At 44.9% G+C, this 20,766-nt stretch overlaps 1 protein-coding gene across 2 annotated transcripts in view; it reads right to left on the bottom strand.

Annotated features, from left to right (window-relative positions):
* Window positions 1–20,766, bottom strand: part of PFN4 (profilin family member 4) — a 265,433-nt gene that overhangs the window by 241,800 nt on the left and 2,867 nt on the right. Inside the window, exon 2 of one of the 2 annotated variants that reach the window (XM_069605864.1) lies at window positions 5,433–5,587. In XM_069605864.1, coding sequence (XP_069461965.1) covers window positions 5,433–5,549 — 117 coding nt within the window. In that variant the 5' untranslated portion in view covers window positions 5,550–5,587. The remainder of the gene's footprint in view (window positions 1–5,432; window positions 5,588–20,766) is intronic. The other variant, XM_069605863.1, reaches the window with a different exon arrangement.

Raw genomic sequence — 20,766 nt, 5'->3', positions numbered from 1 at the left:
CTGGTTCCTGTGACGTCCTCTCATCTTTTGGTCAATTGACTGGTCAGAGTTTCTTCTACCTCTCTGTTGGGTACATTGACAAAAGGAATTCGTCATCTACACGACGAGTTCAAAATCTTGAAGTCAGGATTCTGGTTACTTTGTCAAGGAATATCTCCTGACTTAACAAGATGAAAGAAGATTGGCCCATAAAGTGTTCCCCAGACGATACTACACTTCAGGGGAAAAAAAAAAAAAGACCAAAGGGGTAGCCATTCTAATTTGGGCCAAGGTGACATTCAAGAAACAAGCGATCCACAGAGATCCAGAGGACCAATACCTACTCCTGAAGGGCACGCTAGGGGAACAGACATACACTAATTGCCATATATTCCCCGAACGAGAAACAGGACCTATTCCTGGGGGAAATCCTAAAGAAGCTGGGAGGATGGTGCAGGGGTCAGATAGTGATTGGTGCAGACTTCAAGGGTGTCATGGACCCCACCCTAGACAAACCACAACACTGCCACCCACTGAAGTAAGGTGGGAGAAACAGACAGGCATTGGGGACATTTTTCAGGGATCTGGGGGTGATTGAGACGTGGAGATTCTTCCACGAGCAGGACAAAGAATACACCCGCTACTCAGCAGCCCACAAAGGGTACTCGAGAATCGGCATGATATTGGCCTCGTCCACCTTGATCCCCCAGGTATATAAAGTAGAAATTGGTGTGAAATACTTGTCGGACCATGCCCCAGTCCTGGTACGAATTGAGATAGGTAGCAGCACCCTTGAGACCCATAAATCCTGGAGGCTGAAAGAAATGATACTGAGACTTGGCTCTTAAAGCCCACATGGAGAAGGTGCTACACAACTATTTCCAGGAAAACAATGATGGGGTAACAGATTGGGGAATAATTTGGGATGCGAGCAAAGCAGTGATCCGAGGGGAATTCATATCACAAACCACGGCATACATGCGTGAAAGAGGGCTCATTAAAAGAAACTTGAGGGGGTCCTACAGGAAGCTGAGACACAACACAAAAGTAAACAATGTCACAAATCACTGAGAACAGTTCGGAAAGCTCGAGCACAACTAGAAACACATGTAGCGGACCGTACGGCCAAATCCCTACTCTACACTAAATAGACATACTACGTCCAGGGAGGGAAGGTTAACAAACTCCTGGCGGCCAAATTGCGCATCCAAACATCCTGCAACTACATTGTACAACTTAAAGATGAAGGGGGGGGAACTATGTAGATCAGAGGAAAGTAAACTGAAGATAATGGAGAGGTTCCATCAGGAGCTACTAAAACGCGAAAACCTTCACTCACACGCACATAGCCTTTATGTCCAAATTCACTCTACCCCACATCACTGAGCAAGACAACAGCGCTTTACAGGCCCCCATAACAGCACAGGAAATAAGCAATGCCAAATCAGGATTGCCCCCTAACAAAACCCCAGGACCTGACAGACTGGGGAATGGGTACTATAAAACATTCCGAAACCAACTACTGGGGCCACTAACAAATTTATTTAACCATATTAGAGACAGTGGTACGATTACACCGGATATGGGAACTTTGGTTAAGGTCTTGATACTTAAAACGGGCAAGGACCCTACCGACTTCGCTAGTTACCGGCATCACTACTTCATACCAACGCCAAGCTGTATGTGAAAATCTTCGCAAATAGGTTATCGAAGGTACTACCAAAAATAATTTACACAGACCAAACATGGTTTATATTAGGGAGGTAAACGCAAGACAACATTAGGCGGGCGTGGTAAGTTCCGTCCCGGTGCAGATACCCACCGAAATGTGTAAAGCGCTACAAAATGGGGTAATCACATTTGTCTGGCACTGGGGAAAACATAGAATACAAAAAAGGATCCTCACGAGACCACCAATCCTGGAAGGGCTTGGGGTCCCCGATATCAAGAGGTACATCCTGGCGGCACAAATCGCTCAGATGATAAAATGGATGAGGGAGGATACACTAAAAGGGTGGGCTGGAATTGAATAAGTGGTGACCACAATCCCGTTGAGAACGCTACATGCACTGCGAGCAAGAGCCAGAGGAGCAGAGGGCCAACTGCTGGAGGCGACTAAAGTGTCATTGAAGGGATGGGATAGAGCACTGAGGAAGCGTGACATCACACCGGGTCTGGGTCCATTCACCCCAATGGCACATTATCAGGCCTTTACCCCGGGTAAACAGACCCGATTTTGGGATAATTGGGCGCAAGGGCAACCAACTCACCTAAAAGACTTCTCTCAGGGGGGGCAACCCACTACTATTTGAAGAACGCAAGCAGAAATTTGGCATAGGGGACAGAGAAAGATATAACTATATCCAGATCCGACACTGGATAACACAAAGGGAGGTAAGGAAGATGGCCATTAGGAACCCAATAGGGCTGGAATTGACTCTGCAGGAGGGCACGGTATCGAGGGCAGTATCAAGACTGTATAGGCTGTTGGATGGGGCACAAGGGGGGACATTCGTTCTTATATGGACAACTGGGCAAAAGACCTGGGTGAACCTATTACAGAGGAAGAATGGGCCCAGATCTGGAGGAGGGCACAGAAGGCGCTCAAATGCACTTCCATTAGGGAAACAGCATATAAAATATGTTTTCGGTGGTACTTTAACCCCCCATAGATCACACAAAATGAACCCTAGCTATCCATCCACCTGTTGGAGACAATGAGTAGGCAAGGGAGATTTGATCCACATGTGGTGGTCCTGTCCTGCCCTAATGCCATAAAGTATTGGAAGGAGGTGCTAGGGCACAAAAGAGATCACAGGGAAGCAGCTGCCACTTACACCCAATGTTATACTGCTGGGAACAGTAGTAGAGGATGTTTATGCAGCAACCGGCAACAATGCAACCCTCATCACCCACTTACCCATTTGTTAATGGCGGCAAAGATTACTCTGGCGCAGGGTTGGAAAAATCCAGAGGGTCCCATAATAGCATGCTGGTGGGTAAAAATTTGGAACGTAATGGCAATGGAGAAAGTTGGAGCCCTGAAGGAGGGCAGGCACCAGAAGTTTCGGTGGTATGGGACCCCTTTCTCAAGTTTGTTAGAGAGAACCATCATATTATAGACCGACAATATCGAGAGCACTACAAAGCTGAGGAACAGAAATAAGGTGCAGGCGAAATCTGAACTTGTGAGCTATGCTGCCTGAAAAGACACAATGATATCAATGCATGTTGAAGGAGCCGGACCATACCAACCGGGAAAGGGCGGGGGGTAAAGTTTGTTGAAATGTTATAACTTATGTTTGTTTGAATCACACAAAACACAGTTGGCAAATTTAAGGATAAATATATAAGAGTGGTTACTGTAAATGGAAGGTGTAACAGTTATTACTGCATTTTGATACCACTGTAATGAAGCAAGCTTCTGACTGAATACATAAAACTTTGAGGAAAAAAAAAAAAAACAGAACACGTACAGAATACACAGAAGGCGGTAGACAAAGTACGGAATTCAATGGGTTCTGGGCTAAGCTACTCCCATCATTGATGGGAAGAGCAGCATTGTTGATGGTGCTCCTTCCAAGGCCTTTACATTATTACACGAACGTCCTGTAGGACATCCCACGCTACTTCTTTAGGAAACTAGACACAGACTGCCGCAAATTCTTGTGGCAGAATTCCAGATGTGGATTGGCCCTGACAAAGTTACAGAAACCATATGATCAAGGGGGCATCAAACTACCTAACTTTGAAATTTACTTTGTATCGTGCCAATTACAATTTGTCACAGGATGGTTGGCAGACGTACAGACTCAGGACACTCCCTTGCTGAGACCGGCGGGTGCCCCCTTCTTTTGAGGTGTTATGGATACCTGAGACGCAAATCAAACAGCCCCCACACTTACTGAGGTTGAGGAGGAAGATAGCTCAGTGGCAATGTGCTTGCCTTGGGAGAAAGACGACATGGAGCAACACAGGTTCGAATCCTGGGTCCACGCTTGGAAACCTCTGGGTATTAAGCGCGTTATAAGTAACCTATCATATAATTTCATATCGTATAGCAAAGGGCCTGGCGGTTACTAAAATGCGAGTGGCCTTACTCCCCGAGAGATCCTGCTAGTAGCGCTAGAGGGAGAATCGGCGCACGACAGGATGAAGCTTCGAAGGTACTGGGAGCCACATGGTTTAGCAACTATCGGAGATCTGATACAGAATGGGAAGCTGATGGACTTTGATACACTCACAGAGCAGACGGGGCCACACAAGGGACAGTATCTAGTGCATGCCGCCTTATTCAGGAAACTGAGGCAGAAATGGCCAGTGGGATTGGGTGATTTGGTACGAAACATGGAGTTGGAAACATGACATACAGCAAGGGGGACATGCGGTTTCTAGGTTATATGAACTATTTGCAACACAGCCTGGGAGCGAACTGGCGCAGACACGCCAACGCTGGGAGGAAGACTTGCAAATATCAATCGCGGACGAGGAATGGGATAGAGCAGTATCCTACCATAGGACAGTCTCAAGGAACGCTTGACTCCAACTGATACAACTATACATAACGCACAGAGCATACCTGACCCCTCGGTCGATAGCTAGGTTTAATAAATGGGTGGTTCAAAAATCCCCGAAGTGCGGACAGATAGATGCAGACATGGTACATACGTTCTGGGCGTGTAGTAGTGTTCAAAGATTTTGGGGAGATATAGCGCAAATGTTGGCCAAAATAGACATATCACTGGACATACCACTAAAGCCTGCTTGCTGGGCAAATCACTGTGACCAAGGCAGAAAAGGCACATCAACAAACTAAAGGACTTGGCATATATCTTGGCTAACCGTAGGATTGCAATGAACTGGAAGGCACACAGTAGCCCAGAGGCGCGATGGTAGTAGCAAGACCTTCAGAAAAGGACACAGGCAAAAACCTTGGTGTGGCATTAAGCGGCACGAAGCGGACATGGAGATCAGAACACAGATCTAAACTCCTGCAAAGGAATGCTATAAGACCTATGGGCCTCAGCACAGACATACATGGGATTCTGTCGTGATTACTCGCACGTAAGTTGGGGATGTGTTTGGACAGCAATACATGGCACAAACTCTAAATAAGCATGGTAGACTGATAGAGTTGGGGGTGGGATGTTGGGGAAGCAGTCACATAATTGCTTGGAATTGATGATGGTGTAATGTCAGCGAGTTCTATAAAATGTTAATACAGATTTATTTATTTTTTAAAGCTGTATTTTCCACTTGAGGTTACAGGTATCTGTAGGCACGAATATGCACAGTTTCATCGACATTTCTATGACAAATATACAATGCTTGGAAGTGGATCTTTTGCAGCACATGTTGCCTTACAAAATTCCATAAATAGATGCATAAATACTTTCAGGAGTTGACATTTGTTCTGATCACTATTAATTTTTACAGCAGATGCATTTGCTTACATTAAATCCTGGAGTTGATGCAGCCACTTTCGTATCTTTTATTCTCAGAAGAGCTGCGTTTTCGACGTGCTTTGTTAAGATGAGGGATTCGTAAAGCAGACTTTGCAGCTGGCTCATTGTACTTACAGATGCCAGTGGACGCGATCACCTTCCTACTTCCAAAAGAAATAAGTACACAGAGGCATAAGATGCTGGCCTGGGGAATAGATAGCATTACATTCACAAGATATGTACACAGCAACCAGACTCCCAAAGTGGGTTTCCCAAAATCCACTGGCTATCCACGCACCAAACTACACGTTTTGGGATAGGAGAGCTCTTAAAATCCAAGGCTCTACAAGGGAACTTTTTGGACCCATCAGCGACTTAAACCATACAATTGGGCACTTTGAAACACAATTTACGGATCTATGTGATCACTGCGACCACACAATTGCGTCGGCCGAAGAAATGCTGACTTTCGTTTTCTTCTTTTTTTAATTAAACCCTTTTTACACCACATAGATATTCGGGGGAGACCCCCCTGCAGCCCTCCCGTTCTACTATAATATCCCATACCCCCCCACATATATATGCGGTGGAAAGGGTTTTTTTTTTTTAAACAGTTGTGCATTTCGCCCGTCGCAATTGTGAGGCCGACATTTTGGGCCATTTCCCAATTTACTTGATGTATAAGCGCCTTACAAATGCACAATAAATAAAAACATTTGAAAAATGTAGATGGCCACAGAAGGTCCCTCCTGTTCTGCTATGCCTACAAATAGTCGTCTGGTGGTACCACCCTTGGGACTACTGTTGTGTATTTGGTCGCTCGCACACCTTCCATCCCCACCTCAAGTTGAAGTTGACGCTCTGAAGTTTTCTTCCCCTTGTAAGAGTGGTTTGCAAAAGGGAATTAAAAGTCGACGGGCCTCATTTAATGTTCAGCAGTGCCGTAAAAAGTGGCAGTTGCTGTGTTACCATCATGTTTTGGCCAGTAACAGAATCACTGACACATTTAGCACATCACTGAATTAAGATGTTTGGCCTTAGAGTGGAGGTTGTACCTGCAGCACAACGCAGTAGGCAAATCCTCCACTTTAAGGCCAAAATGCGGCAGAATCGGCACTCATGGTAAATCCAAGAACCCACAGAGTACATGGATTCCAAAAATAGGGACTTAAAACCACTCTTTTACGTGATCTAATTATGTGCTTTATCTATTTCTATTTCTCGGAGGCCCTGCGCAGGAGGAGATCGGATCTGGAGCCGGCAAGGTCACTGTGGCTGTGGAATGCTTGACCGTCATGCCTCCAGGGATGGGAAACCATTTCTAAGAGAATGTACACAGAGCGAACAGTGCCTAACAAGCTGTAACCAGAACCAAAGGCCACATTGCCCTGTGCGCAGGAAACAGTCCATTATAAGAACTTGGTCAATTTTAATCGCTTGGGCTCCGATTGCTACACTCCATACATGGGCCGGGATGCAGGCCGCAGGCATCCCCTTTGACATGAGTAATGTTGTTTAAGACTGGGATAGCCACCTCAACTGTATATAGGGGTGTTGCCGGCCTGGGGGAGCAGAGCAGTCCACCCAGGTGGTTTGGATACGTGCTTTCGCGTCAAAACTATTACAGTTCAAGATAGCTTATAATTCAAATATAAAGACAACCTTGTTATTTAAATACTACAAAATAAACCCCCCATTTAATGTATTAACACATTTTGTCCATTTATACTAGCGCTTTTACTTCACCATTACAACTCCAAACCCTATGCGCTAATAGCCTTATAGACCTCAATCACTGGCGCTTGGGATAATGACCCTTTCCCAACTTATGGTACAGAGAGAGACAGCTGAGCCGTTTAAGAACTAAATGCAGGAAACACAAACTATGATAAAGACGCGATGCCCAGGCGTACATTAAAGAGTGGCACAGCGAGTAGAGCACTCGCTTTGACATGTGCAGAGCTTGCTAACGTAGGTTCGAATCCCGACAGGGCAAAACTCAGCCTTTCATCCTTCCGAGGTCAATCCTTCCGAGGTCAATAAATGAATACTGTGGGTAATAATAAGCAGCGCTCAGATACCTGAGGGTTCGTAGCGCTATATAAATGCAAAATTTCTATTATTAAAGAGCACCAGCAGTACTTTCAATTGAAGCAGCAAGCCATGGTGCAGCCTCAACCAAGCCGGATACTAACTACAAACTAATCCGCCAGGCTCCCACCCTGACTGACACCACATCCCACCATACACGCATAACACTGAATGCATTAGCCGGACGAGGCCAAAACATGAACTCACATGAGATACCCAATATACTATTACTCTACATGCCTCACACCACCATAAGAGTGAAACACTCCCATGGCCTACACCTTTGACCACAATGCTATCATAGCCCAACTCTGTCTTCACTCAAATTCATACCCGATACGAAATGTAACCACCATAAGGTATGCCCAGTCCGGGTCCCACCAGCAAGAAGACCCAAAGAAACAAAGTCTGTTCCCATTGTTTTACTTCTATGCAACCCATTTTCCTAGATGTTGCAAATCGCAAAGAAGCTATTAAAAGGGCAAAAGTCCTTCTATACAAAAATCCAATAACATACAATCAAAACAGGTCTTCTTTTATTTGTTCAGAAGTAGCTTTTACAAACAACCAGTATTGTTACAAAAATAACAACATTAATTCCACAAAACCCATAATACAATGTTCAGTCCCAAACGTCGGTGAAAAGGGCCCCAAACGGACATATTTTTGTTTAGACTACGAACCTAGGGCATCTCACAACCAGGATGGTTTTCATTAATAATATTCCAGAAAACAAATTCATCTATGCAGCCATTATAGATGGAGCACTTGTTATCAAGAGTTATTTTTTCAATCATCAAGTCTTGTTTCACAACAGTAGAAAGCCACCTTTTGGTCTCAATTTAAAATCCTTTACACTTGGCGTTCAAAGATTTTATTGAACCCACCCAAGTTAATCTCACCCATGGCCAAGGTCTACGACAATGCAACAACCTGGAACCTTTTCAAGAATTCCAGAAAAAATTCTACCGCCCCTAAATCCTTATCTCCCGAGAAGTACAAGGAGAGGTAGCATACAGGTCTTCTCTTGGACGAATTAATCGGCTTACTAGGGCCTAATTACGGTTCTTAGTTGAAGTGTGTCAGGAAGCCTAGCCTATTGGGTGAGGTTATTACAGTGTTCCCCTTGTGTTTTTGCTTCATATTGTACCCAAGCATTTCTCTGAATAATTAGTGGAGTATCCTTATTCACATTGCCATTCACTTCAGAATCCTGTAGCGATTAAGAATCAATGCCAGTCCCAGTGAAAAAGACCAAATCATTCAAAGAAAGGATCTTTAACAGTAATGACATCAATTCTCAAGCCTTCTACAATGTCTGGAACTACAGATACCATTGTTGGAGAACTGAAATGTGCCTAAGATCTGCCTGACACACTAAACTCATCTTCATCAATGAATGACTGCAGACATTAATACTCTTAATTGAGGGATAGTGAGCAAAACAGGCAGTACTGCATGCCGATTCAATACAAGCACATAGTCACTTTAAAAATACATAATTTCAACAAAGTCTGTGAAAGGATATTTACAGATGCTATCTGGAAAGCCTCTTTGGTGTTTGTCAATTAGTTTGGGATTTTTTCTTGAATTCAGCTTCCACTTGAACCACTGTCATGCTGCAGGAAACATCAATTCTATGTCAAAACAGGAGGCAAGCATTATGCTTTACTTTCTTTATTACTGCAACTCACAGCACGTTAAAACTTCAAACATTTAAACAGAGTATTTTCTGTTTTACTCCCAAATCCCTGAGGAAAAAGGAAATCCAATAGTTTAAAAAGAGTTCAAGGGCAAAATATTCCCAACTGGCACTACAAGCCCCATGAGCCTCTAGTCCCTGGTAGTCCTGAGGCTCTCTCCTCCATCTATCAGGTGCTAGGCTCCGGTATAAGAGGCCCTTTCCCGTGGTCCCTTCCTCCTTCTTTTAGCTGCACTCTCAGATAAGTGACTTCATGGTTATGATCAATTGTTTAGTATTATATAAGAACATATGTGACTTTTATCTTACTCAGAGGGCATATTTGCAAGGCTAAAGCAATATAAACAGAACTTAGCTGCTTATTGCTTCATTGTGTGTCAAACACGCCCACGTGTGTGTTGTATACATAGCGACAGTTCACCGGAGGTTTCTCTGCTTTCGGTGGAACCAAGAGACGTGGCGTTTCACCTGTCTCACCTTCGATCTAGCATCTGCTCCGTGGGCATTAACCAAGATAATGAGACCAGTAGCGGCAGCCATAAGAGAAGGAGGAATCAGGATTATAATATATTGAGACGATATCCTAGTTTTAGGCCAGAGCAGCTCTTCAGGAGAAAGTTCGCTGGGCTTTCACCCTGGTGTCCTCCCAAGGGTTTATAGTAAAAATAGACAAGTCTCAACTCCAACCAGTCCAGAGAGTAGAATACTTGGGGTTCATGATAGATACCACAAAAGCAGTGCTCGAGCTCCCAACGCACAAGGTGAAAGCCATCAAGAAAGAGCTGAGAGCGATCATAAAGACGACGACTATTTCACTTCGCAGTCAAGCCATGATAGTGGGCCTGCTAGCGGGCACGATTCAGGCAATCTTTCCCGGACCTCTACATTACAGAGCTTTGCCGAAGCTCAAAATCAGACACTTGCAAGGTGGAGCAGGATATCATCATCAGCTAGTGACCTTAAATCAGGAAGCGCCGACGGAACTCCATTGGTGGCTACAGAATATGGCGGCCTGGAACGGCTCCGCGATTTTCGGCGATGTGCCAGATTTAGTCAGAGAGACGCGAGCAGAGCTGGCTGGGGAACCAGGTGCACAGAGACAGGAGGAAAAGTGGTCAGAAGAAGAATTGAAATAACACATAAATTGTCTCGAGCTCCTAGCAGGGACATTCGCGGTGCGCGGATTTACCAAAGACAAAGTCAAATGTTGTGTCTTACTCAAGATGGACATTTCAGCCGTGCATTACATAAACAAGTTCTGAGGGACCAGGTCCAAGTTGCTAGCAGAGCTAGTGAAAGATTTCTGTCATCACTGCCTACAGCACCAGATTGCAGTATCAGCAGAATACTTACCAGGGGCACAGAACAGTGTAGCAGATTGGAATTCTCGATATCTCATAGACTCCAGCGACTGGAGACTTCATCCCCAGGTGTTCAACCAATTGCAGGAAATCTGTGGTCCACTGGACACCGATCTGTTCGCATCCAGGCTGAACACGCAGATGCCCAAGTACTTCAGTTGGAGGATAGACCCAGGAGCAGTAGGGACAGATGCTTTCTTACACACGTGCAGCGGAGCAGTGCACTACGCCTTTCCACCATTCGTCATGCCGACAAGAGTCCTGGGGAAAGTCTGCAGAGAGTCAGTGGAGCTCGTCATGATAATCCCAGGCCTGGCTTCCAGTAGCAATGGAACTTTCTTCGGATTTCCCCGAGGATAGTTCCTCATCCGCAGGACCTTCTGCTCAGCCCGACCGGTATCCGCATCCTCTGATAGAGGCAGGCACTCTCCAACTAACAGCCTTCAGGAAGATATGGGAGTTGCCAGGCATTTCGCAGCTCGCTGCAAACTACATTAGAGACTCCTGGGCGCCTTCCACCAAGGAGCTATGGTACCACGTGGGACCTTCGGTCCCAGTGGTGCACGGAACGTAGTAGTGATCCAGTTTCAGCCCGTATAGTCCACGTCCTCAACTTCCTGGCCGACAGATTTCATGACACTGTGCCTATAGACCACTGGGAGTCTATAGATCAGCAGTGTCAGAAGGCCATGAGAAAATAGAAGGAAAACCAGTGGGAGAACACCCCAAAGTCGTGTGCCTACTAAAAGGAGAAAAGTTAAAGAAACCACCAGAGCCTAAGTACGCAGTACTATGCAAGTCAGATGTATTCCGTCTCTTTCTTGGCTGGCCAGAAAATAACAGCCTTTCTCGTTCCCAGCTATCAGGGAAGCTGGCGATGCTGCTCTTTTTAGCAGCATGTAGGAGAGTGTCAGATGTTAAGGCGTTACAAATATAGCTAAGAGAACGACGTGTGACTCGAAGATCATTTCCTATCCTTATTTTGCAGAAAATAAGAAGATATGCGTAGTGCAGTGCATAAAAGATTATGAAGCGGCAACAGCGCACCTTAGGCCGCTAGGAGTAACCCAATTGCTGATAGTGCTTAGAAAACCATATCACGCCGTAGCTACAGCGACTATAGAAAGATGGGTTAGAGAAGTCATGCATTGGGCGGGCATAGACCGGTCCATATTTGGCGGGCATTCAGCTAGAGGGGCGATAGCATCTAGAGCTTTCTCAGTAGTGGTGTCATTGCAAGACATTATAAAGTCAGCTGATTGGTCTTCTGAAGCAAATTTTAAGACGTTTTATTTCAAACCTGTGTCAGAAATAACTAGGCGGGTGGTAGCAAGCTTTGAACAAGCATAATGCTTGCTTCCCGTCTTGACATAGAATGAAGATTACCCATGCTTACAGTCTTGATTCTATTAAAGACACAGAGGTGAGCATTATATCCCACTCGAGATGGCAAAGACTTGTTGTTCAGCATGTGTATTCATACTGTGTAAGATCTTTAGCGCATCCCCACCCTCATGTTTTCTTCTCCATTCCTCGTAGGAGACACAGAAAGCAGCCTGAGCTGTGACAAATGGATACACGACAGATGGTCGAGGGTACGCACGTTGTCCTGTTGGACCAGAGCGGCCAGGAGACTGATGGAACAGTTGGAGGTTCCGAGAATTGGAGAGATTAGCACGGCAAAAAAATACTACGTTTTGAAATGGGGCAGAGTTTGCTGCCAAAAGAAAGAGGAAGTGACCTAGAGAAAGGGCCTCTTATATCAGAGCCTAGCACCTGATAGGTGTAGGAGAGACCCTCAGGACTAACAGGGACTAGAGGCTCATGGGGCTTGTAGTGCCAGTTGGGAATTTTTTGCCCTTGAACTCTTTAAACTATTGGATTTCCTTTTTCCTCAGGGATTTGCGAGTAAAACAGAAAATACTCCGTTTAAATGTTTGAAATTTTAAAGTGCTGCGAGTTGCAGTAATAAAGAAAGTAACGCATAATGATTGCCTCCATGTCTTTAATAGAATCAAGACAACCCTGTGCTGTAAGTATGGACAATCTTCATTATATTTGTTAACTGGGAAATAACTTCGGGAATCTGGACCAGCGATTTAACAGCAGAAACCTCAAGCTCTTTAACAGATAATATGCTTAACAACAAATTCAGAGGTTGCAGATACAGACCCTTAAGTGCTGGGGAGACCAGAGGCAGTGCGAGGGCAAAGGGACATGCAGGAGCCAAGCCCGAGTTCAGAGGGTGACCAGATGACCAGTACGCGGAGCAATCAGGTGCATCTGCAGAGGAGAGGAGAGGAAGAGAGAAAGTGGAAGCGAAAAGGAAGGTCTTGAGCTGCTTCCAGAACCAGAGGTTGTGCTGCTCAAAATTGAGAGGCAGGGAGGCCGTTCCAGAGGGAGGCCCCAACCGAGGAGATAGAGCTGCACCGAAATTCTCTGCCAGGAGAAGCGTCTGACACTCAGAGAGTTGGAAGTGGATGAGCGGAGAGCTCGAGAAGGAAGATGTTTTGTAAGAGAAAGTTTGAGGTAGAGCGGTCCCAGGTCCCAGAAAGCCTTGTGGATGATGCAGAGGGTCTTGAACTTGATTCTTGCAGCCAGAGGGAGCCAGTGAAGAGATTTCAGAGCTGGAGAGATATGATCCCTGGGCTTGAGGCCAAGGATAAGTCTCGGAGTCCTATTCTGGATAAGTTGGACAGGTCGAAGAGTAGGGGCAGGAAGATTTAGGAAGAGGCTGTTGCAATAGTCCAGCCTAGAGAAGACTAGACTGTCAGGGTCCGGCTTGACTGAATTCCACAGGAGCTAATGCTGGCCCCACAGACCCTCACCAGGAGTTCACCTCTCAACCCTTAAATATAAGCTGAGCTGAAAACTCCAAAAAAGGGAAAGGGGAATTTGGGAAAAATAACAACGGAGACACTGCAGCCCTGCAACCTTCTGGTAGGCTCTGGTATCTGTGGTAAACAAATACACCTGGTTACTTATATGATAATATAAACTTCTTTTCTAAAATTATTCTAAATAAACTCTAAACTCTTTACCTCAATAAAAGCCTTAGAGGCTAATAATCTGTGTGGAATATCTTGTAAATAATATCTTGTTTAGTGCATATAGTTCAAGCCACTCAAGTCTCTTTAGAATCCTAAAGTGATGGCCCTTGCAAACACCTTACAGAACTAGATATTCTTCTTGCTTTAAAGTTCTTTTCACTCTATGTAGTTTTTAATGCTTTTATAAAATGCAGTCTCTCTGAAGTATTGAATTCCATTTGCATAAAATTACATTAAATAAATACTCTAACTTTCTGGAATGCTGCTTTCCTTCTGCGTGTGAATTGTTTGCTTATTTACACATACAACGTATAGATTCTTTCTTGATAAGCGTGTGCGTTAAACACGTGAAATCAGAAGACGTGAAGAATTGTCCTCGCGTTTAAAATACACACGCGATTCTTTATCAAACCGGCGTGTGTAAAAAAATATGTAAACGCGATAAAAATAACACGCGTTAGTTAAAATGGACTTGCGCTCTATCGCTACCGAACCCACGCGGAGAAACGAAATGTAATTCACGTAAAATAGTTCATGCGTTAAAAACAACTCGCGCTTAATCAAAATGGACTCGCACTCCATCGCTAACCAACACGCGCTTTCCCATGAAACGTCTTTCACGTTAAAAATGTACACGTGCTAAAATTCACTCGCGCAGTTCATTTGGGCACGCGCTCTATCGCTCTGAATACCTGCGCGCTTCCAAAAACACGTAAACGACGACACGCGAGCTCGCGCACACATTAAACAGTCTTGAAGTACATTACACGCAGTTATTTAACTTTAAACTTCTACGCACAATTTTCAAGCTTGTTTCCTTATAATAACTTTAACTGTAAATGTCTCTTTTCTCAAATAATTTTGAAACTTGTTAACTCTAAGTTTTCTTATAAAAGAAAATGAAAGTTCACTGTGACAATCTTAAAATCTTTAAAAGAACGATCCCACCTGATGTCTTCTTGTTCATACTGGATCAGCTAACGATATTCTTACTTCTTTGGTAGATTTTCTGAGCTCTGAAAGGGCCTTACTTAAGGAGCTTAACTAATGTACAACCAGCCACTGAATTTCTATGGATGAAAGGCAGTTTAGAATCTTGCTCACCTCCCAAGAATCAAACCCATTGTCCTTTCCACCAATCAGGCAAACCAAACATATCATTGTTCCTTTAACCAATCAGATTAAGTTTCTTTCTCTCCATCTTGACTTGGGTAAGCACAATGTTAATTCTATGTACAAACTCTTCCTGTTACTAACCCAGCCAGCTCTGAAAGCACAACTGACCCAGCCAGCTCTGAAAGCACAATGTTAATCCTGTTACTCTTCCTGTTACTAACCCAGCCAGTCCTGACAGACCTCTGGAGACAGTGAACTTCTGAGGGAAAGTGAGAAAAGGAAGAATAGCTCTGAGGAGGTGCAGCTGGTAGTTTGACTTCTTAGAGATGTCAGAGATGTGAGGAGAGAAGGAGAGGGTGGAGTCGGAGATGACACCAAAGTTCTTAGCCTCATAGGAAGGAGCAGGAAGACGGCCCACAGTGAGCGGCCAGAGAGAGAAAGGAAAGGAGGGAGCGGGTGTCCCAATGAGGAGGATCTCAGTCTTACTGGCATTAAGGCAGAGATCATTGGCGGCACACCATTCCTGAATTGTGGCCAGACAGTCTGGTATGAGAGAAGAAGCAGAAGTGGCTGAGGGGAGCCTGAAAGATTGCTGAGTGTCATCCGCATAACACTGAAAATTGGAGCAGAAAGTAGTGATGCCGTGGGCAAGAGATGCCAGGTAGTGGTTGAAGAGCCAGGGAGAGAGGTTAGACTCCTGGGCAACACCACAAGTAGAGAGAGGGATAGAAGAGAGGAAAGACCCCAGTTGGACCTGAGAGAGTCGGTCGGCCAGAAAGGAAGTCAACCAGGCCAGGGTCTGATCAGTAATATCAAGGTTGTTGCAGAGGCGATTGAGCAGGATGGCATGGTTCACTGTGTCAAAAGCAGAGAATAGATCATGGATAAAGAAGACAGAAGGGAGATTAGAGTCAAGATTGGAGAGCAAGTCTTCACGGGTGTTCAGGAGAGCACTTTCCGTGCTTCTGGTAGCTCTGTAGCCAGACTGGTGGTCATGGAGGCGACCAACAGATTCAGTATGTAGATTAAGCTAGGAGATGGCCAGATTTTCCAAGAGTTTGCCAGTAAAGTAGTGATGTAGATTGGCAAATAGTTAGCCGGAGAGGAAGGATTGGTTGAGGGCTTCTTTAGAAGGGGGTGCACAAGAGATTGCTTAAGGGACAGGGGAAGGTTCCAGTGGCAAAGGAGTGATTGCAGAAATCGGCCAAGGCTGGAGCAAGGGCGTCGATGTGGTCCTTGATGGTTCTGGATGAGCAGGGGAGAACCTGCTTTGACAAGATTTTCATAGATCGTACTTGTATAGAAACATCGTCAGGGGTGAACAGGGGAAAGGAGGAGGAGAGACGGCTTCAGTCGGGCCAGGAGTGGTGGTGGAGGAGGAAGAGAGGGTGGACAGGATGTCCTGAGTTTTAATAGTGAAATGAGAGGCCAAAGCTGTGTAGAGGGCATGGGAGGGAACAGGAGAGGTAGAGACTGCAGCAGGATTGGCCAGTTCCTAGCTGATTTAGAAAAGTTCTGTCGAGTTGTTAGATGCCGCAGAGATATGGGCTTGGATATAGGCGCTCAGAGAGGACAGAGAGTCTCTGTACTGCCTTTGGAGACAGCGGCAGGCCAGATTTTCAGGGGGTGCACCCGATGCCCTCCACTTCCTCTCCACCGTCCCTACAGTTGCATTTAAGGGCGGTAAGGTCGGAATCGTACTAAGAGTTTCACTTAGATTTGGGCTTCAAGTGGATCCTCATGACAGGGGCAAGGACATCCAGAGTGTTAGAGATAGAGAGATGAAGGTTAGAGAGGGCTTTGTCAGGGTGTGAGTCAGGGAAAGGTGCAAGAGGAGTAGAGAAAGTAGCAGTGAAAGCCTCAACTGGCACACGCTTAATGTGTCGGATGGCCTAGAAGGTAGGTAGGTAGCAGTGCTGGAGTCGGCTTGACCTGCGGGGAAGAAAGGAGAAAGTGATCGCTCCAAGAGAGAGGAGTGGTAAGAGGGTTAGAGAAGGGGAGGTCTGAGGAGATCAGAACATGCAGGGTCCATATGTTAAGGTAGGACAAAAAGGTGTTTCAAAGTACAATGCTGGCATATATTGATGATATATATATTTTTCTTTTTTTTATTTAACCATGTTACGGTTTATTACAAATCTTTCATGATGCGTTCCCTCCCTCCAAAAAGAAAGAAGAAAACAACAATCCTTACATAATCCTTAAAACATCCTTAAAAGAAACAAATCCTTAAAAAAGCAAAAGGAGGTAAGGTAGGAGGACAGAGCAACACACAAACCTGTCAGGCAAATGGAAAATCAGAGACAACATTATTAACCATCCTAATAATCGTCCCTGTTCGCCCCTCCTCTACATAAACTGGGCAATTACCCAGATTCCTCAGGATATCATACATAAACTGGGCAAAAACACAGGTTCCTCAGGATATGGATCACACACAGCATCTCTTAAACTCCTTCCACAATTCGCCCCCTTGGGACGATAGGCGCTTCTCCATATCTCATTTTAGGTCTAATACTTCAATCAAACACTTCATGATTGCCAATACCACTGATACCCTTTCACCCACTGTTAGGACAGTTTTTCTGAAGTCCAGTTAAGGGCCTAGTAAAACCATTCAACTGAGGCAGTACAAGACTCCACTCTTAGCAGAAGACTGTACCACCTGAGTACATGGTAGCGTAGGCAGAGCAGCCAGGCTTATCTGAGGAGGGAGAAAGGGCAGTAGATACAGTACAAGTGAAAATTGTAATACAAATGATTCAAAGAAACACTATGTATTATAAAAATAAAGGATTTATTTAAATACAAGTAGGCCCAGATAAATCTAGGGGTTAAGTAAATACTGAAACATTATATGAAATCACAATATAAAAACACAACACTATACTTGAAAGCACACAGGCCCAAGTATAAACCTTATTTGGAACACCCAACAGTAGTTCTAGGGAAGTCAAAACCAGGTTATACACATTTAGTATAGGTCAAGCCTATTATTTGGGAGTAAAAGACCAATGGTTACTTTTGGTAATACAAGGACAGTAGGCCCTTCCAGTTGTACAGTGACTCTTGGAACAAATCACATAAACAGTCAACTGGACAATATACTTTTGGTGAATAGTGAAACACGTATTCTAGGTGCAGTAAAAACCTATAACTACTTTTGTCATAACACACAGTTATACCAGGTGAGTAATACCTATGGATGTAATGTACAATTACAGATGCTTTGGAAATCAGGGAACCCCAGATTGAGATAAGCAATAACTCTTGTAACTTGTTTTGGATGGCACACAGCTAACACAAGGTAAGTAAAACCCACTTACTTTAACTTCACAATGAAGGGGAAAGTAAAACCCAATGTCACACTTTACAGAATAGATATTCTAGGTAGGCAACAACCCAATGTAGACTTATTAAAGACAGGCTAGCAGCAAGTCAGGGGAAGCAAGACCCAGTTGGGGGACACTCATACAGTTATCCTAACAGGACTAACCTGGTGATACCAACAGTTGGAGGACACTCGGACAATTACCCTTCAGGAATAATCTGGTGAAACCAACACATTACTTTTGTAAAGAGGCACAACCTAATCACAGGAGAGTAAAATACCTTCACATCTACTTTCTTTTAGACTGGCAAAACAGTGGCTAAGGAAGGAAAGATGTTAACCATACTTTTAAGAATAGTGCATCACACATCCAAGATCAGTAAGAACTTTTGTAACTGTTCACTCTTAGAATTACAGTTACCAACTAACTCTTTACAAGTAAGTAAAAACACTTGATTTCTTTTCTAGGCAGAAGTCCCAATCCCTTCAAAGTCTTTTCCCTTAGAGCATGAGTGTTCTCAGTGGCAGAAGGGGGTCACTAGGACTAGTGACCAACAGGCAGTGTTAGAATAAGTTCTTTAGTAGCAAAAGCCAGAGTTTCCTTAGGAAAACTGGGCAAACAAGTGAGTACTTTACTTCTAGGGTTAGAAGAGGGTCCAGGGGCTTCACAGAAGACACCCCAGCAGGATTCTAGCAGTGGGATTGGGTGTACTGGATGAGGGACCTCCCAATCACAGAAAACACCCCACGACTACACAGAAATCCCAACAGGCTTAAGTTAAGTATATACCCAAGCCAACACAGTACCTCAGCAATGAAGAAGAGATTGCAGCAGGAGAACTTCAGGGACTGCAGCCAAATACCCGGTCACTGGATTCCTTGTCCTGGAGACTGAACACAAGACCTCAGAAGGGGCTTTGCAGCAGGGATCGATGAAGAAGGCTCTAGGCAAGATTTCTCTCGCAGCTGAATGCGGTTCTGCGGGTTTGGTGCCTTTTCAAGGAGCACAGAAGAAGACAGAAAATCGCGGTTGAATTCTCGTCGTTTAAAAGGTCCAGCACTCTTGTGAGGGGACTTTTTGGACTCGATTCGTGTCTCTGGAGATAGACCAAGATGCCCACGAAGTTTCAGCAAGATTCGGAATTCGGAAGACCGTGCACCGCACAGTGGCTGGAGGTCCCAGGGTATTGGGGTATTGCAAGAACGCAAGGTCGCAGCAACCCGTGGGATGGCTCAAAATGCAGGTCGTCTTGAGTCTAGTGGGTCTCACCAGGCTCTGGGTTCGGGTCGTCGTTTTCGGAGACCCCAGGTCGATCGGGAGTAAGGGCTGCAGCAGGCTCCAGTTACAAAGCAGGCTCTCCGGCCGCTGGAAATCATTCCCGCCGCTTTTCCTTCATCATCCTCTTCGGTTTTCTGTTCCAGTGGTCGACATGACTTCAGCTTCCAGGTTTCCAGTATTTATCAGGAACTGCAACACAACCTCTGCATTCTCTCCCCGCATTTTATAAGAAAGGGGCGTTTGGCTGTCCAATCAGGACAGCCAACCCCCCCCACTGGGATTTGGCCCAGTTGAAGGAAGACCTAAGACAAAGGAGGGGGAAGTTTGGGACCCCTCCCCCACTTCCTGTGCTTACAGACTGACTGGAGCCTGGGCGGGGTGTCCAGGGGACTCCCGCCAAAGACAAAACTCAAACAAAGGATTTTCCCGCCCTGGATGTCAGGGGAAGGAACAAGAAACGACAAGAAACACTAAAATGGCAGAAAAAAGACAGGGGCCATTTTGGTAAAAAATGATCACCCTTAGGTGCCTTTACTGCAGCTGTGATTACAGCATGCAGTAAAGGTGCACCAAATTAGTAAAAGGTATCACTGCCACCAGCCATTAAAGGTAAGCTTGTCACTGTAACAGAATTGTTACGGTTTAAATGTAAAAGGGGATACATTGTATCTCCCCAGCACTCCACATAAGGTGGGGTGTGCTGGTTTCACAGAATAAAATGTAAAAGGGATCCAAAGATCCTTTCTACCCTTGGGAACTGTAGTTCACTCAAGGTTAGCACAAGAAAGTTAAATGGGGAGCCCCTAGGGCAACCCAGCAACAACAGGCACTTATTGCCACTAAGTTGTTAGACATGATAACTTTAAAAAAGACACTATGGAGAGTCTTAAAAATGACACCCATAAAAAGAGTTAAAGACAGGTGAGTGTGGAAAAGGGTTCCCACTCACTGAGGTATTAATGGAAAATCTCACTAGAAAAGCAAAAAGTTCTGGAGTTGAACCAGGCAGGGAAGATTTACCAGCCCTGTGGAAATCTTACCTAACACCCACCAGAGATGCGTCCCACCATTCATCTCTCGTTAAAATCCTATATTCCGACACTACATCACTTAAAATCTTCCTCCTCGTCTCCTCTAAGGCACCGCTGTCCCACAGGAGATGTTTAGTTGTTTCTACCTGAGCCTTACACGGTCTACAAGAGGGCGAGGAGACAGCCTATTGATGATAAAGGCCTCTTGTTGGACACAGCATGAGGTGCTGCAAAAGGCTCCCATCTACAACTGGTGACCTGGCAACTACTGAAGTGTTTACATCAACTGAACGGAATGTGAACTGCATGCCTTTCTTTATGCAATCGTTCTGAATTTTGGGCTGTGAAGTGCACCATTTCAACCTGTTGTGAAATTGTTATG

Source organism: Ambystoma mexicanum, chromosome 4p (assembly GCF_040938575.1).
Source record: "Ambystoma mexicanum isolate Mex_15411 chromosome 4p, UKY_AmexF1_1, whole genome shotgun sequence".
Classification (NCBI taxonomy): domain Eukaryota; kingdom Metazoa; phylum Chordata; class Amphibia; order Caudata; family Ambystomatidae; genus Ambystoma; species Ambystoma mexicanum.
This window is presented reverse-complemented; position numbering and strand designations above follow the sequence as displayed.